Raw genomic sequence first — 25,202 nt, 5'->3', positions numbered from 1 at the left:
CTAATGATACTCTATTCATTTTTCATTACGTACCCCTGTCTATGCATCTCACTTTCAAAAGACAACTGAATTAAATCCCATTCATCAATCTTTCACTGAGACCTGAACTTTTTGGTGTTCTCCACACCCAAGCGAATGTGCCTTGGTTCCTTACTTGGGTAAGTACAGAGTTCAGCTGATGGCTCTCTACTGCCCACTATGAGCTTATGTGGAGCTTCTATGCAAACCAGAAAAGGTGCCCCCATCTCAGAGTAGAAGTAATGCCAGGGCACAGCCTGCTATGCTACATAGTCCTTTGCTCGGTCTTCATCTCACACCTCTGGCGCTAAGAGACAATACCCAAAGAAAAGGCATGGAGCCGGGCGGCGGTGGCGCACGCCTTTAATCCCAGCACTCGGGAGGCAGAGGCAGGCAGATCTCTGTGAGTTCGAGACCAGCCTGGTCTACAAGAGCTAGTTCCAGGACAGGCTCCAAAGCTACAGAGAAACCCTGTCTCGAAAAACCAAAAAAAAAAAAAAAAAAAAAAAAAAGGCATGGAGAATTTACTTTTTCTTACCCTTTGCCGCACTCTCTGGCACACTTTAACTCCCTCTACCTCTGTGGAACAAACAATCCATGTTTTGTGGTCATGCTGATTCTACACAGGGAAGGTACAGGACCAAACCACACCTCTTCACAGTGCACAGTAGACAGCAGACAAAAAGAAACACAAAAACCAACAACAACAACAAAAACGGAGTACAGAGCAGGAGCCAAAAAGCCAGGGGAGGCCACAGGAGGGACAGAGCATGCAAATGGGAGCAGAAGCTTAGCAGCCAGCAAGTCAAAAAGCCAAGGACCACCAGAGGCTCTGAAGGACACGTTGCTTCGTGTCCTCATAGACCGCCACGGTTTTATGCATATGTTATCTTCTGTCCCAGACAGTTGCTTCTGTTCAGGGTGCCCATCTTCCTTCTTCCAGGGCTTCAAGAGTAGAGAGCTCTGAAGCCCTTGTCAGGAAACCAGTTTCCCAGTTACCCTCGGGCTCACTCTGACCACAGCACTCCTGAGCATCCAGCAGAACTGAACACCAGGACAGGAAGTGCATATCCTGAGACTTCACCTGACAAGAGACTGTCTCAGCCCTCAAAACCTCTCATCTGGGTCAGGGAAGAAACATGACAAAGTGGCCCTTCTAGAAGCCCAGTCTCCCCGAAACACCCCACCCCTCCCACTCTAATCTGATCTGTGCTAAGAGAGGCTATGAGAAAAGTGCACAGGGAGTAATTGTGGCAGGGAGACAGGGGGACCCAGTGACCCTATGATCAAATGACATTCTCCGGAAGAGCAGCAGCTGGGACATGCCTCATGGGAAGAGAAGAATCTCCTCACTTGAAGATCAGAGAGAAAGAGCCATCTTAGGTAGGAAAGAAGCAGACCCAGAGGATGGTGGTATGCCCCTAAATGACGCACAGTCTACGGTCATCAGAGACTAGAAGAGGGTTCCCACACAAGGGCCGCAGATCTTCAGCAGGTAAGGTTTGGTGGGTCAGGGTGATCCTGCCTTTGTTCTCCTGTCACAACATGGTGCTGGGACACCAAGTGGGCCACCACCTTTCCATCATTCAGCAGACTCCTTCTTCTAGCTGGGAATGAGCTTCAACTGGGACCTCAGGTAGCAACAGGCTCCAGCAAAAATCACCCTTATTTGATTTAACTACTTTCATTTAGTATTATTTTGCTTGAGTGATGACAAACCAAACCTGGGGTGTTGAACTTAACAGGTAAACACTATAACACTTATCAATACCTATCTCTACTCCTTTAAATTTTTATAAACTAATATTTATTACTATTAATGTGTGTGTACATGCACAGGCATGTGTATGCATGGGCATGTGCTTGTGTGTCTGTCAGCACATATGTGACATAGCATGCTTGTGAAGATCAGAGAACTCTAGGGAATCTGTTCTCCTACTGTGGGATCCTGGAATTGAACTCAGGTCACGGGGCTTGTGCGGTGAGCACCTCTGAGCCTTTTTATTATTTTAATGTCAGTTACTTGGGATTAATGGCAAGTGAAGATAAAAGTCCTTTATAAGTAAATTTTTCTGAGTTAAAAAAATGCCATATCACCATGCACAAAACTCAAGTCCAAATGGATCAAAGACCTCAACATAAAGCCAGCCACACTGAACCTTATTGAAGAGAAAGTGGGAAGTACACTTGAATGCATTGGCACAGGGAACCTCTTCCTAAATATAACCCCAGCATCACAGACACTGAAAGAAACAATTAATAAATGGGACCTCCTGAAACTGAAAAGCTTCTGTAAAGCAAAGGACACAGTCAACAAGACACAACAACAACCTACAGAACGGGAAAAGATCTTCACTAATCTCACATCAGACAGAGGTCTGATCTCCAAAATATACAAAGAACTCAAGAAATTGGACACCAAAAGATCACATAATCCAATTTAAAAAAAAAAAAAAGGAGTACAGACCTAAATAGAGAACTCTCAACAGAGGAATCTAAAATGGCTGAAAGACACTTAAGGAAATGTTCAACATCCTTAGCCAGCAGAGAAATGCAAATCAAAACAACTCTGAGATTCCATCTTACACCTGTAAGAATGGTCAAGATCAAAAACACTGATGACAATTTATGCTGGAGAGGTTGTGGGGAAAAGGGAACATTTCTGCATTGCTGGTGGGAATGCAAGCTGGTACAACCCCTTTGGATGTCAGTGTGGTGATTTTTCAGAAAATTAGGAAACAACCTTCCTCAAGACCCAGTAATACCACTTTTGGGTATATATCCAAAGGAGCTCAATCGTACCACAAGGACATGTGCTCAACTATGTTCATAGCAGCTTTGTTTGTCATAGCCAGAACCTAGAAACAACTTAAATGCCCCTCAATCAAAGAATGGATAAGAAAATTGTGGTACATTTACACAATGGAGTACTGCACAGCAGAAAAAAATAACGACAGCTTGAATTTTTCAGGAAAATGGATGGAGCTAGAAAACATTATTTTGAGCAAGGTAACCCAGACCCAGAAAGACAATTATCACATGTATTCACTCATAGGTTGCTTTTAAACACAAAGCAAAGAAAGCCAGCCTACAAACCATAATCCCAGAGAACTTAGACAACAATGCAGACACTAAGAGAGGCTTACATAGATCTAATCTACAAGGGAAGTAGAAAGTAGAAAAAGACAAGATCTCCTGAGTAAATTGGGAGCATGGGGACCTTGGGGGAGGACTGAAGGGAGAATGGGGAGAGGTAGGGAGGGGAAGCAGAGAAAAATGTAGAGCTCAATAAATATCAATAAAAAAAGAAGGAAGATACCAGGAAAGATGTAGAAGGAAGAAGAAGGCAAACATCGAGGTAGAAGAACAGAACAAAAAAGAACAGAATAGAACAAGGACAAAAAGAAGAATAAAATAAAGAAGAAGCTTTTAGTCCGCAGGAAAAAATGCCAGGCTTTGTGGCACATGCGTTTAATCCCAGCACTTGGGAGGCAATAGCAGGTCTCTACAAGTTCAGGGCTGGCCTAGTATACATAGCAAGTTCCAGGCCACCCAGAGTTACATAGTGAGAACCTGTTTCAAAAGAAAAAAACAAAGAAGAATCAATGCATGAAAATATATGCACAGGATGCTCATAAAGAATGCAAGCTCTGAAGAAGGCCCTAAGGATGAAGGGAAACTCTTAGCCAGTGCCTTGGAGTACAAGGAATGGAGGAAGAGAGAAGAAACCAGATGCATATTCTGGGGCCAGTGGTCTGGAAGGGCTCAGTAGGAAGGAGAGGCCATTTCATCTTCACTTCTATGGAGAAAGCTCTAGAGCATGGTAGGTAAGTCCAGATTCTGATGCCAATAACATGGATATTTCAGAATTGTTCCATTATAAGGAAGTTTATTGTAGGTCATAATTCTAGAGGTCAAGATCAGTAGGCAGTTACAGCTCTGTAACTGCAGCTCTAGTTACAGCCATTTGCAGGCAGAGGTCATTCTAGAGGTTAAGATCAGTAGGCAGTTACAGCTCTGTAACTGCAGCTCTAGTTACAGCCATTTGCAGGCAGAGGTCATAGGGAAGCACAAGATAATCACATGGCAAGGGACAGGGAAAGCGTGTGTTCCTATGTGTATCTCTTCTGGTCTCCCTCCCAATTCTTATAAATACCCCAGGGTTCAGTAATGGAAGCTCCACCTTATCTAACCCTAAACACCTTCCAAAGGCACCCCTCTAAACAGCAATTAGAACAGATTTCCACCAGCTTACTATTTCCTAATAGAGACTGAACATTACACCATGATGCATTGGGGGACACATACAACTGCATTCAAACCATAGTAGACGGTCTCTCTAGATCCTGGAGCTCCACTGAACCAGGTACTGTCTTTAGCATGCATGGGCCAGATGTGGGTTCAAGTATATTCTGTCAGTCACCTACTTTCTGAGAGGCCTCTGGCAAATAACTCCGACTCATGTGTAAACCTGAAAAAAATAATACTGCCTTGGGATCTGCAAGTAAATGACCAGCACCACTCAAAAATGGAAGTCACCTCACATACCCAGCTCTTTTTTTTTAACTGTCTGAAACCAAATCTTAAGTTTCAACCTCTGAGAGTATTCCTCAGATTTAAAATAACAGCATTTTGCCTCTTTGTTCTGACCCTAATTAAAGGATACATGAGGCATCTGACTTTACGTTACTGCTTAGCATTGAAAAGGAATAACATTTACTTGGAAAGACGCTGTGATTTTGAAGGAGACGAGATGTGTCACAGGAAAAGGCTGTATATAAAAGGCTGTAACCAAGGGGCAGCAACAGAAATTCAGTTGCCTCATAACTGGCAGGCAGATGGCACCCAGAATTAATACCCTGTCATGTGGTGGTGACACACACCCTTAATCCCAGTACTTGGAAGGCAGAGGTAGGTAGAACTTTGAGGTTCAAGGCCAACCTAGTTTACAGAGCAAGTTCCAGGATGGCCAGGGCTAACGAAAAACAATATCTCAAAAAACAAAACAAAAAAGTACAAAGGTATGTTGCTTAAGGACCCAAAGCCACTGCCCAGAAGGAGAATGTCTGAATAACTGAATATCTAGTCTGTGGATTGCCATGCACACAGCAGATCTAAACATTCTTCCATGACAAGATCTCGAAAACATGCAATACCATGACAAGTACAGGCTATAAAATTAAGCTTACACAGGATCCTTTATGTAAAGGAGACCTCTGGGTAAATGGCTACTTGATAAGTGGCTACCAGGATCACCTCCTGGAGTGAGTACAGCGAGGGTGGTAACAGGCTTACTCATGACAGGACAGAGGTCCCTATACTGTCTAATTTTTAAGAAACAAGAATGGGTCTATGTTGTCACACAAATTGAATAAAGGGCAAACAAAGTGCTTTGGAATGCCCAACTGGCATAAAAAAGCCAGAGACATCTCCTCTGGGCAGAAAAATCCCATGGGAAGACCTCCCCAGCTACCCAAGACACAGCATATTTCTTCCTCTTGCCAACCCAAGAGAAAGGTTGCTATGCACACTTTTCCCCAAAGCTGCCTATGGCCACTACAACAGACCTGATGGTTAAAGGGTTACACCCAACAGACCACTCCCTCCCGACTCAGCAGCCTCTGTCCAATCCCTTGATAGAGCTCTGAGCCAGGAATCATATCAAACCCAGTACCCTGAGTCGATCAAGACTGAAGACTCCTTGGAACATTCTCTCAGACAAAAACCTCAGTCAGTGATTTCAGTAAAAAGCTGAGGGGGCATCTTTTTCCTTCTCCAAACTCCCTTGCTCCTCTCTGGTCAACTTCTGCTCATCCTGAAACCCAGGCGCCTCAGGAACTCTCCTCTCCACACCATGCTCAGTAGACTAGCCCTTTCCTGAGCCTCCCACCGGCCTTGTTTCTCTCCTATCACACAGACTCACCCAGGACTCTGAAACAATGTGCTTCTGTATCTCTCAGTGCAAACTCCTAAGCTAAGCCCCAAAGAAGGCACTCAGGGTCCTGGGGCAAAGGCTTGTCCCTCATCTTGTGTCCCAGGGTGGTACCTGCCTGACTAGGTATCCACAGCAAGAAGTTGCCCCACTGGGAAGCATGAAATCACTGAAAGACAAGTCAATGCCACCAGCCTAAGGAAGTGCTCTAATTTCTGCTCTGTCATATAACCACAAATGCCCTCACACATCTCTTGGTTCTAGCCTGCCTCTAAACCTACAGCACCAGCTGTCTAGCATCTATTTCAATGAAACAGTTTTTTGTCAGAACCACCATAGAGTGTCATCCCAGGAATTACGAAATGCTGCAGAACAGAGTATTTTACCCATGGTTTTGATTCTCTGCCCTCCTCTAGAAACACATCCTTAATTTTGGTTCCCTGTAAGTGCTTCATAGTATACCCGCTAAAGGTATGTAAACAGCTTTCACTCTCAATAAAACCAGGAAAAACGATGTCAGGGAAAACATGGAGAACTGTGACCCCCTGTGCACTTTTGGTACAAATGGAAAACAGGACAACTGTTTTAGAAGACAGTATTTGGTGCCCCAAGAAATTAAAAGTAGGCTAGCAAGCTGGGTGCGGTGGCGCACACCTTTAATCCCAGCACTTGGGAGGCAGAGGCAGGAGGATCTCTGTGAGTTTGAGACCAGTCTGGCACAGATCACAGTGAGTTGAAGGACAGACAGGGTTATGGAGAGAGAGAGAGAAAGAGAGAGAGAGAGAGAGAGAGAGAGAGAGAGAGAGAGAGAGAGAGAGAGAGAGAGAGAGAGACCCTGTCTCAAAAAAAATTTTTTTTAAAAAAGTTGGCTGGCTAGGTTTTGATGTATGAAATGGCTTGTGATGTTTAATATCTGAAAAGTCAATTCTAATTCCAAATGCACAAATCTTAAAACATAAAATGTAGAACCTGGTAGGACCTGGAAGGAAACACAGTTATGATTGAAGGAATAAGAATCTGCATAAATTTTCAGATGGAAATACTTTGAGGCTTACTGGAGATGTGACATTTCCACGGATCTTGGCTATTTATGAGCAAAGCTAATTACCAACAACATTCGCGCAAAGCCCGCAGTGTGCTTGAGAGGTACTCCAGAAGCTGCTCTTCACCCCACGACTAAAATGTCCTGTTCTTACATTCTAACTAGAAACCCAAGTGCTCACTGCTAAGGCATTCAGCTATGTTCTCCAACCAACAATGGTATTAATATTTCTCATACTTAGTTTTACCCTCATGCACTTAAAAACAAGTTCTGTTATGCTCTCTACTGCTCTTCTGTCTCTTTTGTATTCGTTGTCATAAGTCACTGAGATATTATCAGCTCATGATAATATGAGGGCAGTTTATTCTATTTGTCAAATGTGGTTTGTGTCTAAGATGTTGATAATTTCTTGGGGGAAAAAATAAAATGCTAATTTCTTTGTTAAAAAATAAATTACAAATGCACACACATACACACAATTTTTTTAAAAATTAAAAAGAAATTAAAAGTTGGTTTACCATATTACCCAGCAATTCTATTTCTGGCTATGTGCCCAAATGCATTAAGAAAGAATTCAAACAGATGTGTGCTGGATAGTTCTACATCAACTTGATATAAGCTAAAGTTATCTGAGAGGAGGGAACCTCAATTAAGAAAATGCCTCCCTAAGATTGGGCTGTAGTCAAGCATGTAGGGCATTTTCTTAATTAGTGATTAATCGGGGAGGGCCCCAGCCCATTGTGGGTGGTACCATCCCTGAACTAGTCCTGGGTTCTAGAAGCAAACAAGCCAAGCAAACTAGAGGAAGCACTCCAGTAAGCAGCTCCCCTCCATGGCTTCTGTATCAGCTCCTGCCTCCAGGTTCCTGCCTTGACTTCCTTCAGTGATGAACAGCAATGTTGAAGCACAAGCCAAAGAAACCTTTTCCTCCTCAACTTGCTTTTGGTCGTGGTGTTTCATCACAGCACTAGAAACCCTGACTAGGACACCCCTACTCATAATTGTATTACTCAAAACAGTCAAAAGGCAGAATTAGCCTAAGTGTCTATCAGTAGACAAATGTAGGATGTAAACTGTCCACAAAATGGAATATTATTCAGCAATTAAAAAGAAGAAAAGCTGGGTGTGGTGGCACATACTTTTAGTCCCAGCATTCAGAGACAGAGGACCTCTGTCAGTTTGTGCTCAGTCTGATCTACAAAGAGTTCCAGGATAGCCAAGGAAACACTGTGAAACCCTGTCTCAAAAAATAAAAATAGCCGGGCGGTGGTGGCGCACGCCTTTAATCCCAGCACTCGGGAGGCAGAGGCAGGCGGATCTCTGTGAGTTCGAGACCAGCCCGGTCTACAAGAGCTAGTTCCAGGACAGGCTCCAAAGCCACAGAGAAACCCTGTCTCGAAAAACCAAAAACAAACAAACAAACAAACAAACAAACAAACAAATAAATAAATAAAAATAAAAAATAAAAAAATCTGACATGTACTTTAGCATGGATGAGCCCTGAAGATATAGCAAGTGAGCTAAGTCGGCTTTTAAAAGACAAATGCTGTATAGTCCCATGAGGCTCTTGGTCAGATTCATAGACAGATTGTAGAATGGCTGTTGAGGGATGAGCATGAGGGAATGGAGGGCTGGTGCTTAATGATCATACAATTTCTGTTAGGAAGGTTTTAAAAAAGCTCCTGGATAAGAATGCTTGTGATGGCTGTGCAAGGACATTAAATGTGAATGTCTGTGTTTGAGGTAGTTATGGTGACAAATATTACATTAGTTGCATGTATATTTTGCAAAAATAAAGTTGCACATCTGGAGAGTTGCTCTGTGCACTGGAGTGTAACTTAATCAGGAAGATGCAGGTGATTTTTAACACTCTTCCCAAAAGGTGCCAGAGACAAACGTGTCCCATGTCACTTTCTCAGCCCTGACAGAACAGAGAACCACAGTCCCCATAAAACAGCTGACCACTTTCTTGGAGGGAGTCCTCAGCTTTACCTGAGTCCTGACCTGTGCTAGGCAGCATGCATATGGATGGGGCAGAACAGTTCACACCTGAACTCACTGGCCTAACCCATGCACAACTCCACACAAAACCAGGGGAGATGGGTGACACCAGCAGGCTGTGCTGTGGGCCTCACTGGAATTCAGTCCTATCAGGGTGTTTTATTCTAAGAAAGTCACGAGAGGTAAGATTACACAGCTCACTTTTAGGACCACATCTTAAAACATCCATTGAGAAAGCTGAAAAACAAGAAACAGACTTGGTTCCAAACATGTATGCTGTGCCCTGGAGTCTACAACCCACTGAGAACCACAATGAGAAAAGGCAACTTCCTCCAACACTTCAGCATCCTCTCTTCCTCCCACCAGTACAGTCTCAGTGTAAATCCCTAGTCCGCATCTCAGCCGTATTTACACAGACGACAGGGGACTAGACGTATGCTGACAGCTAGAGAGGGCACTCCCAAACCCTGTTCCAGAACCAAAGGCTAAAAACCACACTTAAATAGTCAGATATTTGCCAAATACATATAAAATAATACACCATGGCAGATCAGCAATTGTTGGCGTCAGAAGGCCCCAAACTAGTCCCCAAAGGAGTTACAGATCTAACCACAAGCAATACATAGGGGCCGTAGCATGTTACTATGAATGTTGCTGCGCACAGCAGGGAGAGCACAGAATGGCAGAGTGCTTGCAGGGTCCTGCAAGGGAAGAGACAGGAAGGAGCCCAATGGTGAGGGCCTCCTATATCAGGCCCAGTTCATGAGTGGTTCAGGAGATGGGGAGCCCAGGAGGTTTCTAACAGGCGTGTCCCACATACGTGGCACAAAATGTAGAAAGGGGAGGAGAACCAAGGAAGGATGGCAGCTAAGAGCAGCTGGTCAGGGAGAAGAGGGTAGACTTAAGTCAGCAAAGACAGACACCAAGTGAAACAATGTTAAGGACATCGTCAATACTCAAACAACCGAACACTAACTGCACAGTCTGCAGACAAGAGATCCACAGAGCCTGGAGGTTCAGAATGATTCTCCGGCCTCCTCACCTCCCTTCTTTCGACATTGCTCACCCCTGGAGCAATCTGTCTCGTGTGTATATGGAAAAAAGTGAAATGAATGCACCCGTGGACACCTTTTTAGAAATGTGCCGTCACAAGTGACATTTTCAGGTGTCAGAGTTAGTCTGGTCTGCTGGTGGATAGAATGTGTGCCCAGCTGACAAGTGAGACGCCTGCAACACCAACAATTATAGAAACAAACTCAACCTAGAATCTGGAAATCAAACTGTTCTTTCCATCTCTTCCAGCACATTCAGCAGACAATATAGTGGGCCCCTGGCAGAGGGCCCTGGCTTCTCAATCGTAGCAGCTCAGAAGGCTGGAAGGAAGCCAAGCTTCATGACCTTTCAGGGTAGCAGGTGGTGAAAATAGCGTGTACAGGTATAGGACTTCTCAAGGCCAGAAGACAGCAAAAAACCTGTCAGCATATCACAAGGATTAAGCACAAAACAGTGCATACCATGTGACTCCATTTAACTACCCTTCCAGACAGGCAACACTCATCTACAGAGACAGACAAGATGAGTGACTACCTCAGCAGGTATGCTGACAGGAAGCCTGTCTGGGAAAGGGGGGGGGGAACCTTTCTTGAAAGAGATTGATAGAATGTGTCTTGGCAGGGTGTAGACTACAAAATGCATGCACCTGTCAAAAACATAACAACTAAGATTTGAACATTGTATTTCCCATAAGAAAACTATATGTAAGACCCTGTCCCAAAAAACAAAAAAGGAAAACTGTATCTCAGTGAAAAAAAATCAGAAAGCAAATATATAATATTACAATATTTATTATAAAATACACAAATTTATCATATACACAGGTATAAATAAACGTATGACGTGTATGTGTATACACATATATAAACTGAATTCTTTTTTTTTTTTTTTTTTTTTTTTTTTGGTTTTTCGAGACAGGGTTTCTCTGTGGCTTTGGAGCCTGTCCTGGAACTAGCTCTTGTAGACCAGGCTGATCTCGAACTCACAGAGATCCATCCGCCTGCCTCTGCCTCCCGAGTGCTGGGATTAAAGGCGTGCGCCACCATCGCCTGGCTCATATAAACTGAATTCTTAAGAATACTCCTACAGAGGAGTAAAAGTCTTAAAACAAACTAAAGGCCACCTTTCATCTTATGACATTTGTTCCTTAAGTTGCAGGACGGGAATGAACCTGAAGAACCTGTTGTTCAAATACGTAAACAAGTAGGACAGGACCTACCCAAAGTCACACAGCAAGGCAGCAGTAGAACACTAACTAATCTATCCCGACTTCCCAGGTCCTAGCCTCAGATATTTCTCTGTTTAAAATGAGTGCCAGAAAAAGCCAATAAAACAGAAGCCAAAGGTGACAGTTTCACTTAAGCCATCAAACCTGAAAGTGGGCTGTTTTCCTACCAAGTAGTCTAAATCAGGAGATTAACTTTCAAACAATAAAAAGTATTTGGCTCCATAAGGGCGAGTCAAGTGCCCTTCCACTAAATGGCATCTTGATACTGCCTCACTGAGCCTCTCTACCATAACAAATAGCCAAATGACTGGAAAGAAATTGTGCACAAACAAAAGCCCTGTGGATGTCATAAAACTGACTCACTATGGGACCTTGGGAGGGTTCCTACAATGGCAGGAGAAACAGGCAGTGCCTTTGTTCAGATTCCTGACACAATCTGGAGTAATGTCTTTTGTTTTGTTTTGCATTCTCTTTGCAGAAGGGTGTTGCGTTTTGCTTTGTTTTCAGAAACAGGGTAGTCCTGGCTGTCTGGAACTCACTATGTAGACCAGGCTAGCCCCTGAACTCATAGAAAACTGACTGCCCATGGCCTTACTGCAGCCAGGGTCAGTGCTGATTTCCAATGCTCCTGTTAACATTGAGGCCATGCAGACACCCAAGATTAAGGGCCAAGTTAGTGTCTCAGGGCCATATAGCCTCTGGGGGCAATGGTGACAACCAGACCCAGCTTCTGCCAAGGACCATGCTGGGGTCCATGGTCCTACAGGGGCTGGGATCTGAGCTGAAGTCCAGGTCCCGCATTGACATCAATGGTCACATAGAGGCCCAAGGTTGGGGCTACAACCTGAGGCAGCCACATGGCTATCAGAACCATTCCCACCTGAGTGGCCATTCCTTCCACCCAGAGCCAGGATGTCAGCCAGGCCCAGGTTGCTGCCAAGGACCATGTCTGAGTCTGTGGTCCAGCTACAGCTGGGGTCTGTGTTGATGTCTGTGGCCACTGTCCCCTCAGGAGGCCCTGGGAACCATGTAGAAATCAGAGGGCTATGCTGAGCCAGGCCTGCCCTTCACTGCCCTGGGAAAGCTGGCCTTGTCTCTCACTAGCCCCTGCACTCAGGAGAGAGGACCCCCCACCCTTCACCACCAGCGAGGATGAACCCACTCTGAGGACATGTATGTAGAGGAACTGATTCCGCCCCCTCACCCAAGTCAAATGGCCCCAGTGGCTTAATCTGACCTGCTTGGTTAACACCCAGGCCCACAATTGGGCCTTGGGTTGACCCACCCTAGCATCTACCCCATCTGGGACCTGCTGGAGCTCGTGAAGCGACTGGTCCTGTGGGATGATAACTGCAAGACCTTGAAGACTCTGGGTGGCCACAGGATACCCCAGAGGAGCTCTGGTGAGGACCCAGTAGGATGATGTACCAAAAAACAGAAGCCTTGAACCAGACCAGTGACTCATTGCAACGAATATTTGCCAGTCAAGCTGATGGGATAAAGGGTAGATGAAGAAGTAATGGAGAGGCAGGAGAGAAGGAGAAGCAGAAATTTTTCTGTTCCTGGTGTGGTTTTGTTCTGCTTTGGTTTATTGGGTTTTTTGTTCTTGCTTTTGTTGGCTTGCTTACTTGCCTTGTTTTCTTTCATGTTGGAAGAATGGACATAGCAGGGATAAGGGGGGATATGGGAGGACTGGGAGGTGAACAGAACTGGGGAGCATAATGTAAAATCCCCCAAGATTCAATAAAGAAGTTAAAAAAAAAAAGAAAAGAAATCTGATTGTCTCTTCATTCCAAGCTGGGATTAAAGGCATATGCCACCATGCCCAGCATGGATGAGATGACTAGGAGTTGGGGACCCTGAGATAGCTTCAGCAAGAGAGCTAGTTGCCACAAAGACCAAGGCAGGTTCAGAAGGTTAGAACTTTCAGTCCATAACTACCCCATCTCACTGAAAGAGCATGGCACTGAAGCCGAGCAAGCTATGGACAATGGTGTGTAATCAGCTATGGCTACCCTACTGCCACCTCCATAGACCCCTAAGCAATGGGCTGGGAGAGCCCAGACTGGAGCATACAGAGGTCCTGGGAGATGGTGGACACAGTAAGGTGTAAGCAGTCTCATGCTCTCCCTCCTTTTCTGGTCCTATGCACTGTTCCACTTGGCTGTTCATGGAATGAATCCTTCACATCTGTGGGACCAGAGTGTGTTGAGTTCTGTAAGCTATTGTGGCAAACTATCAAGGAGGAAGGTACCATAAGAGTTCCTAACTCGGAGCTGGCTACTTAGAAGCACTGGGGTAGTAACTAAGGCTCACTGATGTATGAAGTGGAGATGGGTATATAGGACTAAATCCCTACCCAATGGAGTCTGAACTCACTCCACACAGTCAGAAATATAGGACTGAACAGAATTATAGGATTCCCAGTTTGTATGGGGGAAGAGGATTCCATTCTTTGGTGTTGGAAGTGTTTGTGAGCGTAAAAACAGCATAGGCCTACCCTCCCTGGGCCTGTTTCCCCTATTCTCATTTGGCCAAATGAGAGGGTTAGGCCAAAGGAAGGTAGGGCTCTTTTATCTAGAACCCTTTAATTCTTTGAGTTGCTGGTTTAGGAATTTCAAAGGCTGGGGCTGGCAATGTGGCGTAATGGTTATGATCACTTGGTCTCACAGAACCCACATGGTGGCTCAACTACCTGTAACTTCAGGTCCAGGGAGGACCTTCATCTGACCTCTGCAGGCTCCAGGCATACATATACACATACACAAATACACAGGCAAAACACACACACACACACACACACACAAAATCTACGAAAGAAGAATTTCAGAAGTTAATCTAAGAAACTAAGTCTCTCTCTGAAAGGCACTAGCAAGTTCAGCTTTCAAACTCCCCAGCAGCACAATTTCACAGACCACATTTCCTTATTTTGACTAGTGATCTGCCAGAACTGTATGATTTCTCCCTGGAGAAGCAGGGGAAGAAAAAAAGCCTTAACAGCATTCCTATTATGGGACCCTATTCTTGCCACCAGCTCTCAAAGATTTGCTGCCCCATTTTCTGAGATGAAATCTCTCAAACTGGATGTGGTGGCTCACACTTACAATTTCAGTACTCAGGAGTCTTAGGCAAAGAAATCACTGAGTTAGTTGAAGGACAGCCTGGGCTACATTGAGTTCAAGACTAGTCTAGGCTAGAGTGAGTTGTTCTCTATTGCACTTAATTTAAAAATAAAACTCCAAAGAGAATTTTTGATATGCCTATAAGACTACCAAGCTTGCCCTTCACTAATGGTTAAAACAGCAGCCGACACCTTTAAGATTGTAAAACTTCAATGTTTTACAATCCGCTGTCTGCTTAAGTTCCTTCTCCTTATCCATCGCAACTGCAATTCCTCAACAAACTCAGAGTGGACTTCTCAGCCCTTCTCGGGGGAAGGCCTCAGGGAGGCTGAAGAAGCACATCTTCAAGTCAATCATCAGAAAACCTGCTGGGGAGGATGCTTGCTCACAGAATTCTACTAGGAAGAACTGGGTGAGCCATTAATGGTGCAAGGACTAATCTGGGTTTAGACAACCATTCCTAAATGTTCAGTCCTTGAAGTCATTCAAATATCCATCCACCCAATTATGCAAATAATCACTGAGCCATGCAGTTTAGGAGTCAAGTCCCTACTCTGACATTTATAAACCATGAACCTTGAGGACAGCCCTTCAGTTCTAGGGTTCCTAGCCTAGGGTTCCTAGACAATAAAACATGAGTCACACTAGGCACAGTGGTATGCACTACAGTCTGCTACTTAGGTGGCTGGGTTGAAAGGATCACTTGAGCCCAGGAGTTGGAGGTCACCCTACGTAACATATCAAGTCTCCTCTCTCTCTCTCTCTCTCTCTCTCTCTCTCTCTCTCTCTCTCTCTCTCTCTCTCTCTCTCTCTCTCTCTCTCTCTCTCCTGAGACAGGGTTTCTCTGTGTAATTTTGGTGCCTGTCCTGAAATTCTCTCTGTAGACCAGTCTGACCTCAAACTCACAGAGATCCATATGCCTCTGCCTCTGCCTCCTGAGTGTTGGTATTAAAGGTGTGCGCCACCACCGTCCAGCAAGTCCATGTCTCTTAAACAAACAAACTATACATATATATAATATGAATATATAATATATATTCATGCACACACACACACACACATATGAACAATATTATCAACCTGGAATTTAGTGAGAATTAATGAAAATTACGTTTGCAAGGTATTTAGCCAAGAAGAGCTAGAGACATAGTTCAGAGGTTCGGTGTTTGCCTAGCATGCTCAGGCTCTGGATTTGAACATTAGCACAATAAAAAACAAAGCACTTCTTTGGGGACAGAGGGTACTGGGGGAGGGGTACTGGGTGTGGAAAAGTTGAAACAGAGCAGGGAAATGGAGTAAAGGGAGGAATATGGAAAGAGCCAACCTACAACCTACTAAATACATACACGAAAGCTACAAGAAATCCTACTGATTGAAAAAAAGTTTGAGGCAGGGAGATGGTAATGCACTTCTTTAATCCCTGCTCTATGGAGGCAGAGGCAGGCGGATCTATGTTTGAGGCCAGCCTGGTCTACAGAGCAAGTTCCAGGACAGTTGGCTACACAGAGAAACCCTATCTTGAAAAACAAAAAACAAAAACAAACAAACAAAAAAACATACCAAGTGAAACAGACACAAAAGGACAAATCTTGGGTGATTCTTCATCTGAAACTCCTAGAGAGTGAAGTTTATACTGGTGGAAACAGAATGGCGCTGTGAGGGGCTGGGGAAGGGGTCCAGTAGATGTTCTTTCAGAACGACTTTCAAATGTTCTATTTGCAAAATAAAGCGGTCGCTGATGGATGGTGGTGATGCTCCCCACAAAAATGAGCACCACTATCACTGTACCATGTGCTTAAAATGGTTAAATGGGGGCTAAAGAACACCTCAGTCACGTAAGTACCTAAGCTTGGTCCCCCAAACCTACATAAAAGTGTACTGGGGCCAGCAGGCAGAGGCAGACAAATCTCTGAGCTCCAAGCCAGCCTTGTCTACATAGCAAGTTCTAGGCCAACCAGAGCTACATAGTGAGACTCTGTCTTAAAAAGACAAAAAGGGCCTGGCCATGGTGGTGCACACCTTTAATCCCAGCACTCGGGAGGCAGAGGCAGGCAGATCTCTGTGAGTTCGAGATCAGCCTGGTCTACAAGAGCTAGTTCCAAGACAGGCTCCAAAGCCACTGAGAAACCCTGTCTCGAAAAACAAAAACAAAAGACAAAAAGGAACAAGGGGGAAGCAAGACAAGACTCACTGGGCTCACTGGGCAGCCAGTCTAGCATAATTGGTGAGCTTCAAATCAAAGAGAAACCCTGCCAGTTCCTGAGGATAACAACCAAGGTTGTCCTCTGGTCTCCAGATACAAACACAGACATAAAAATGGTCAAAATGATAAACTATGTTATATGCATTTTACTGTTTTGGTTTTTTTTTTGCTTTTTCAAGACAGGGTTTCTCTGTATGGCCCTGGCTGTCCTAGAACAAACTCTGTAGTCCAGGCTGGCCTCAAACTCAAAGGTTTGCTTGCCTCTGCCTCCCAGGTGCTAGAATTAAAAGCATGCACCACCACCACCCGACTTTACCAAAATGTTATAGAGAGAAAATGCCTGGGCACAGGGGCCTTCATGAAACAGTCAGTCCAAACAGCGCATGAGAAAAACTGGGTCACAGTAGCATACTTTGCTTTTCTACTGGTAATAACAGCACTGTGAGCTGCAAGGCAGAATCACGCCATCAACAGAAGGAAGCTCTCAGAAGACTGCTTGAAGAGAGGGAGCGGGCAGCAGGCTTGATGCTCAGAATGTGAAAATCAAAGAGAATCTTTTATCAGGAGAAAGGAACACTAAATAGGAGCCAACTCTGAAACTAGTTTGAATAAACCCTCTTTTCTAACCATAGTAAGGGCCAGAGAGATGGCTCAGTGCATAAAAGCACTTGAACACAAGCTTGGTGGCTGAGTTCAATTCCTGGGTCCCACATGATGACCGAAGAGAACTGACTCCCAAACTGTCCTCCAACCTCTACCTGAGCGCTGTGGCATGCAGTCAACCACACTCATACCCACATACATATGACAAATGAAAATTTTTAAGCCAAACTGGGCGGGGGGGCTAGAGAGAAGACTCAGCAGTTAGGATTGTTTATTAGTCTTCCAGAAAACCTAGATTTGGTTCCCAGCACCCACATGGCAGTACACAACCATCTGCAACTCAGGCACAGGGATATGATGACCCTTTCTGACCTCCCTGGACACTGCATGCATGTGGTACACAGACATATATGTGGACAAAATACCCACCCACTCATTCTTAAAAATAATAAAATTTTAAAAGAAAAAATTAAAATGGCCCAGCCCTCCCCCCCCCAAACTTGAATGTTACTATATCCTTTCAAACTACTGGGTCAGTCAAAACATTCTGGCTGATTTGTCTGCCAGGCCAAGAGTAGCATCCCTCATGGGATACTCCCTCAAAGCGCTGTGTTTTTCCCTCCCTCTCGCTGATATCCCAAATCTAAGGTCAGAAAGTACATAACTAAGTACAGGGAGATAATACAGGAACATTCTGAAAGGTTAGAGGATGCTGCTTTCCAAGGAATGAAAACAGACAAGAATAAGAAAAATCTTGAGGCATTTGTAAGAAAGCTTATGATAGAAATTTTATTCTCCTTTGCACTTTTCTGTGTTTCCTATTTTCTCTGTGGCCATCACTGATTTTTTTCAGAGCACAGTTACATATGGATGTGAACTATCCCAAATAGTGCCCTTGGTGGTGCACTCCCAGAGGCCATGCTTGCACGTGTTAAACAGCGGAAGAGAAAGAGCAGCTGACCCCTCATGTCTTTCCAGTCTGATGTCTTATAACCTGTCCAGACAATGAAGGACAAATGTTCTCATAACCCCAGACCTTGTCCCAGTACTCCGGTGACCTACCACTTCATTTCTGATGGAGTTCCCTATCCCCGACCTTGGAGCAAATGTCACTGTCTGCAGCTAATTTCCTAGTACAGCCCACCTTTTCATTCTGCACAGGTGGGGCTTTGATGCTGAGAGAGGAGAATGGTCTTTCTGTAGCTGCCCAGCAGCCCAGCGCAACTCCCAGAGGCAGAGTGCTAGGTTTAGACTCCAACTCCCTTACTGCTAGTCATGGGACCCTAAGTAGGTTAACACATCTTTGTGCTGCCTTGATGGCTCCCATCTGCAAATCAGAGATAATAACAGTATCCCTGTACAGCACTGCTGTGAAGATTAAATGATTGTAAGAGGCACGGAGCCATTTTGGCCTCTAGCACATAGGAATTTAATATTGAACCTAAAAATAAAAAACATTTAGCTACTTTTATTAATATTCTTCCTCTCCTCTATTCTCTTACTTGATTAACCTGCTCCATCTTAACCAGTCACTTTCTGTCTCACATGACCTAGACACCTGTCCAAGTTCTCTGTTGATCGAACATCCTGGTGAATGCTTGGGTAGGCATGTGCAGGCGGGCAATATAAAGCCATTAAACGTCTAAATCAATGCATTTGAAATAATCACCCTTTAAAGATAGTTCCTCAGAGTCCATATTTAGTGTTTTTGAAGAAAGATAAAGAAAACATGAAAAGAAGCCAAACATTCCATCTATAGCAACGGTTCTCAAAGTGTTCCAATAAGAGCAGCAGCATGGCTAGGGGGCTGATCAAAAATACAAAGTTCTAGCCCTGTCCCAGAAACTCTAAGAGTGTGGCACAGCATTCCAGCTGAGCAGGCCTTCTGGGTTCTGATGCTGATGAATTATGCATTCTGAGTCCAAAAGTGCCAAGTGAGCACTGGCCCGGAGTGACTTCCAAGCTTCACTCTGCTGCTGGCCTACACATGTCTCTTAGTTTCCCGGAGCCTGAGTTTCTTCTTCTTTTTCCATGATTTATTTATTTGTATTGGTGTTTGCCTACATGTGTATCTATGTAAGGGTGTTGGATTCCCTGGAACTGGAATTATAGACAGTTATGAGTTGCCATGTGAGTGCTGGGAATTGAACCCAGGTCCTCTGGAAAAGCAGCCAGTGCTCTTAACCACTAAGCCATCTCTTCAGCCCTGTGCCTGGGTTTCTTAAAATGAAACAGAAGTGATAAGATTCAAATAATTCAGTGTTCTGAGCATTGAACGATATTCTGTGCACAGAGTCTGTGCACAGTTTTGGTGCTTGGTGAGGCAGTGGTCATCCTTTCAGTGTCCTCCTGCGCACCTTACACAGTTGTAAAGACTAAAGAAAACGATAAAGCCAAAGGGCTTTGCACAGTTGCCAACTGTTACGACACTCTGAGGGACTACTAATTATTCTTAGTATAAATAGCCAGGCTGAATCATCATCTCCCAATTCACAGGACACCGGGAAGTACTTCATGTCCAACACCGCCCAGCCTCCAAGCACAAACACTGTGGCTGTCTGTGGCTGAAGTATTTTAAAGAAAAGAGATGATCTTTGAGTTGAAAACAATTCTAGCCAACACAAAGAAAATGGCAGGCATCTGCAGGACACCACGGGTCTGACTTGAGAATTTCTGATACGTGGTATTCAACTTCATCCGCCTCTAAGTAGTAGAAGGTTGAAATTATGCCATACCCTGAATTTGTTTAATTTTCCCCCACTTCTCAGCTCCAAACTACACATTCCACTAATGAGCACCTTCCAGAATAAAGGACAGGATCCGGACATGAAATACACGAGTAGCTATGTCAGACTGTGTTCTTGGCACAGTCTAGTGAGGAAGTTTTCTCTCCTAAAGGCTCCTTAAGAGTAGCGTTTAAATATCTGCATACCCACACTTGCTTAGCACTCATAAGGCCCTGGGTCCAAGCATAACCCCACAAACACCTGTATTCCCAAGACCTTACAGGTACTCAGAAACGATCAAGAGACTTAGATATGAGGCACACGCAGCTAATAAGGACTTTATGGGTGGGAAAATAAAGTCTAGAAACTAAAAGTTGAAGTCAATCAATGAAAGTCACAGAACTGGCTTGAAATCCTAGCACAGAAAAAAAAAAAAGTCACCTTTGACAGCTGCCCACCCAGAGCAGAGCTCATCTTGTCACTCAACCTTGCCTACCACATTTCCCACAGCCACCTCTCTCGCTGGTGGTCAGACAAGCCCATGTCCTCTCCCTTCTCCCTGCCCATCCAAGGCTCACCAGACCCTCCTCTTGCCCTGAAGGGTACCTAAGACTCAGAGGACACACACACCTGCCCTCCACTGTCTTCTGACATCTCCTAAACTCCTACATCTCACCAGCTGTCCAGGCAGCTGTGTTTTCTCCCAAAGCCCTAAACCCCAGGACCAGAGATCTTGGCTCTCTCACCTACCAGCTAAGCAGTCATTTCACTCTTCTGAGCCTCAGTTTCTTCATCTGTAAAGTGGGAAGCACAACTTACGACAAAACAGCTGGAAGGAAAAAATGATCCTTGCAGAACTGCTTTTAGGTACTGTCTTAAAAATTATCTTTATTTTATGTGCATGCATGCCAGAGTGCATGGATGTGCACCACAAGCATGCAGGAGTCCATGGAGACCAGAATAGGGTATCAGTTCCCCTGGAATTAAAGTTACAGGCGACTGAGCCACCATGTGGGTTCTGGTATCCAATCCCCAGTCCTCTGCAAGAACAATAGCTGCTCTGACTGTTTTTAGAGATTTATCTGTTTACTATTTGTATGTGTATACACATCTGTCTGTGCATCACATTGCAGGCAGACTTGGCGTCCACAGTACCAGAAAAGTCTCAGAGTCCTTGAGACCAGAGTTGTGGACAGTTGTGAGCTGCCATGTGGGTGCTGGTAATCAAACCTGGGTCCTCTGGAAGAGCAGCCAGTGCTTTTAATTGCTGAACCATCTCTCCAGTCCCAACTGCTGTTAAAGCATTAGCCTGTGGCTGCTATTTTTGCATACCCTTTCCTTATCCCCAGAACATACTTTTTGCTGCTGCTGCTGATGGTGTCTTGAGATAGGGTCCCACAACAACCTCAAGCTCTCTATGAAGCTGAAGCTGGCCTTGAACTCCTGATCCCCCGGCTCCACCTCCACTTGGGATTACTAACATGTACCACCATTCCCAACATACTGAAAATCATGTTTACTCTTTACCACAATACTACAGAATATCCACTAAAACTTCAATGTGTCAATTTATCATTTTTTCCAAACTAAAATGACTAAGTCCTAGCTGCTGATTATTGGCTGCCTAGCAACAAGGACCGTTCATCATCCTCATGATCAAATTTACTTTTCTTAAGATCTATTTATTTATTATGAGTACTGTGTGTTTGCCTCTATATATGTATATGTAGCACGTGCACTCCACAGAGGCCAAAAAAAAAGCGGGTGTCAGATCCCCTGGAACTCCAGTTACAGATGGTCATGAGCTGCCATGCGAACACTGGGAACTGAACTTGTGTCTTCTGCAGGAGCAACACGTGCTCTTAACAGGAACCATCTATCCAGCCCCTCAAGTGTCTTTCAACAGGCCAGAGCGGACTACGGCCTGGGAGGGTATTTTTCCTTCACAGGTCATAAACCAGTCACATCACATGGCCTCTTCTGATAGAAAATGCAAATCTGACTTAATTATTCTGCGGTGAACAGATAGTCCAGTTCACTGAGTCTCTACAGTGTTCCAGATAAGATACCAGTTGCTGGTAGACATCACCCCTTCAAACCACAGCACTCTAAATACAAGGCTCCCCACCCTTCTCTGCTTTTCACTCCGCTGGTCACTCTTGGGTTCTGAAGGTTTACACAATCTTCTGAGGTTCTACAGCCAAGGTCATTCAACTCAGGTCACATCTAGCACATTTATTTTTACGGCCATTCAAATACCCCTATGTCCTTTATTTCCCCTTTTGACATTCTGCCCTTTATACCTACCAGCTTCCCTCCCCAGTCCTACAAAACCCTCAAGTTCACTGGCTTGAACTCAACACTGGATTGAGAAATGAGCATGGACCACAGTAAAAGAACACTTGAGATGGGGGCAAAACACAATCCCAGCATCCTCATCCGCCAGATCAGAGATGCCTGTAACTTTGCGTGAAGGGACCAATGCCACCCTCCACAGGCACCCACGTACACAAACATGTATGTATTCACTCACACAGACACATGCACACACATATATAAATAAAACAAAATCTTTTCAAAAAGAGAGGGGAGACTGGAGAGATGATTCAGTGGTTAAGAGTACTGGCTGCTCTTCCAGAGGACCCAGGTTTTAGTGCCAGCACCCACATGGAAGCTCACCACTGTCTCAAACTGCAGTTCCAAGGGATCCTACACCCTCTTCTGGCCTCAGGGGGTACAAGGCATACAAGTGGTGTACAGACAAACGTGAAGGCAAAACAAACTCATAAAATTGAAAAAAAATAGAGAGATACTCGAGTGAGCATCAGAGAACAAAGTGTCACAGAAATAGAAAAAGACTTTCAGGTCCCAGGATCCATGATTACTTATGAAAGACACTGAACCAAAAAGAACAAAATGTCCCTAACGTACCAGTTAACCAACAGAAGAAGCCTCAGTAAGTTCAGGGGTCCCTCTAAAGACTGAAAAGTAGGCTATAAATTCATATGCAAAGAGGAAAATAAGCAAACCTCTACTGCCTGAACTAGTCAGACCCATAAGGGCAATACAGATCCCTGTTCACACAGGTATTTTTAGTGAACCTGCTAACCCAGCTTTAATGTTTAATTTTTAAGCATTTTATGTGTGGGTGTCTTGTTCGCCTGTACGTCTGTGCACCATTTACATACCATGTATATAAAAGGGGCCAGAAGAGGGCAACCAATCCCCTGGAACTGAAATTACAGCCAGTTGTGAGCCACTAGACAGTTGCTGAGAAATGAACCTGGATCAGCAGCCAGTGCTCTTAACCAGTGAGCCAGCACTTCAGCCCCAAAACATAGTTTTAAAAGACACTAATCAGCATTTTTGACTGATCCCTTGGCATAAGCTCCTGCCTTGGGTGAAAAGCCAAACTGCTTGTTTATTACTTACTTCGTGCAATGCTAGAGATCAAACCTAGGATTCTGTGTGTGCTTAGCTAGCTCAAACACTGAACTATGCCCCAGTCTGCATGTGGCTTTTTCAGTAAGGAAACTTCTCAGTGGCCACTTCGCCTGTGCTTTTCCTTATGGGGCATGCTGCCCGTCTCTGGCTCCTTAAAGCATTAACGGGTGATCTGAATACTATATACTATACTACCAGCAGGATTTCAGTCTTGTCAATTTAATACAGTGAGAAAACAAGAGTCAATGTAAGGAGACACTGCATATCAACAAAGAAAATTAAAAACTTGAGAACTTGAAAAGTCCCACCACATCTTATGCCCAAACACCTCGTGTGAACGACAAGAGATAAGGTCAAGAGGGGAGTCCCTGGCAAAATCACTACTGGAGTCCAAGTTTCCGGGTTCCAGGGGAGTGCTTATCAACAAGCAGTGCGGGCGGCTGGTCTCCCTTCTTTCCTAGGAGGCTCTGCAGCCGTGCCATCCCCCTGCCAAGACAGTCACCTTCCCAGAGCGCCTCCCCCATTCCAGTCCCTCCTACAGCCTGGCGGAGTTGCAGCTCAAATTAGAAGTCGTGCAGCTTGGGACATTTTCTGGGAAGGTGCCCAGCCTCAGAGCCATTGATACCCATGAGTAGGGACGGGGAGGAAAGAAAGAAGTGACATTCCACATAGGCTCTGGGAGAAAGAGGCCCTCGGAGCAGATGCAGCGAGATGCTTAGAGAAGACTGCTCGCAGTGACATCTCCCAATACGCAAGGGTAAGCAGACCAGCACCGGCACTACTTCTAGGAAGAGACTGGAAAGCTGGGCCCTGATGGGTAGGGATGCAGGGGGCCTCTCAGAGTCCAAGTTGCACCTCAGGGGAGCCTCCGGGCACGGTGAGGTGGCATCGGTGTCAGGCAGAGGCCTCGTGACAAGGATGCCAGGTCCATCTTTGAGATGACACCGCTTATTGGCAGAGGTCCAAGCCGCACGTGAAGTGATATCTGTGCGGGGAGGAGGCCCCGGACCTCACCAGCCCGGCCAGCCACTCTGTGGCTCACTCGACGCCTGCCCCACGCGCGGCCTTACCAAGACACTGCCCTACAGGGGTGCTGAACGGATTCCCCAGCAGGAACTCCATCTCTGCAGGCCTCGTTGCGGCCCGGATGCCTGTCTGCCGCGGGTCTCCGCCGCCCGCGCCGCGCTCTGCCCTGACTGACACTTGCCCCCGCCCCACCCTCGGGAACGCCGAGCGCGGGTCTGACCTCGCCCTCTGGGTGCATCCCTATTGGGCAGCGTCTCCCCAGACCGCCTCCGATTGGACAGCACACCGCTCTCCCGTGAAGTCCCACCCACCCCGCAGCGTCCGATTGGGCACAAAGCAAGCTAAGTCACTGGAGTCCCCGTCAGCCGTAGCGGCACAACCCCCTGGACCCGCCTCAAAACGGGGTTCTTTTCTTTTGATTCCTTAGCCTGTTTGTCAGTCTAGAAAATCCTTACGATGACTGGATAAAAGTCATGTCCATCATCCAAATAAAGACAGCGAAACTAGAAGTTGCGACGCATTGACGGTGCTGATTGGAGAGTCGTTTGTTTTCTTCAAGGCTGGTTGGTGTTAGAAGCGGTTCGCCACCCAGAAATGTGGTCACGTGATACGTCAACTTTCACCCAGGATATTTATTACCTGACTTCCCCTTAGCAACAGAGTGGCGGTGCTTAGTTACCCAGCAACCAAGCGACGCTTCCACTTAAAGGAGAGTCCTTAGGAAGGTAAGAAGCAAGAGGCTAGAGTCCAGAACGACTTTAAGAACAGAGGTTGCGTGATTCAATTCTGTCTTTTAACTATTCT

General features: G+C 45.2%; 1 protein-coding gene across 3 annotated transcripts in view; it reads right to left on the bottom strand.

Moving 5' to 3' along the window:
* The window catches only part of Tom1l2 (target of myb1 like 2 membrane trafficking protein), a 127,265-nt gene extending 102,685 nt beyond the window's left edge, over positions 1 to 24,580 (bottom strand). For all 3 annotated transcript variants that reach the window (XM_038325101.2, XM_038325102.2, XM_038325103.1), the window contains exon 1: positions 24,443 to 24,580. In XM_038325101.2, the coding sequence (XP_038181029.1) occupies positions 24,443 to 24,494 (52 nt within the window). In that variant the 5' untranslated portion in view covers positions 24,495 to 24,580. The remainder of the gene's footprint in view (positions 1 to 24,442) is intronic.
* Between the last annotated feature and the right edge of the window lie 622 nt (positions 24,581 to 25,202).

This window comes from Arvicola amphibius, chromosome 4, assembly GCF_903992535.2.
Source record: "Arvicola amphibius chromosome 4, mArvAmp1.2, whole genome shotgun sequence".
Lineage (NCBI taxonomy): Eukaryota > Metazoa > Chordata > Mammalia > Rodentia > Cricetidae > Arvicola > Arvicola amphibius.
Note: the sequence above shows the minus strand (reverse complement) of the source record. Positions and strands in the feature narration are given on the sequence as shown.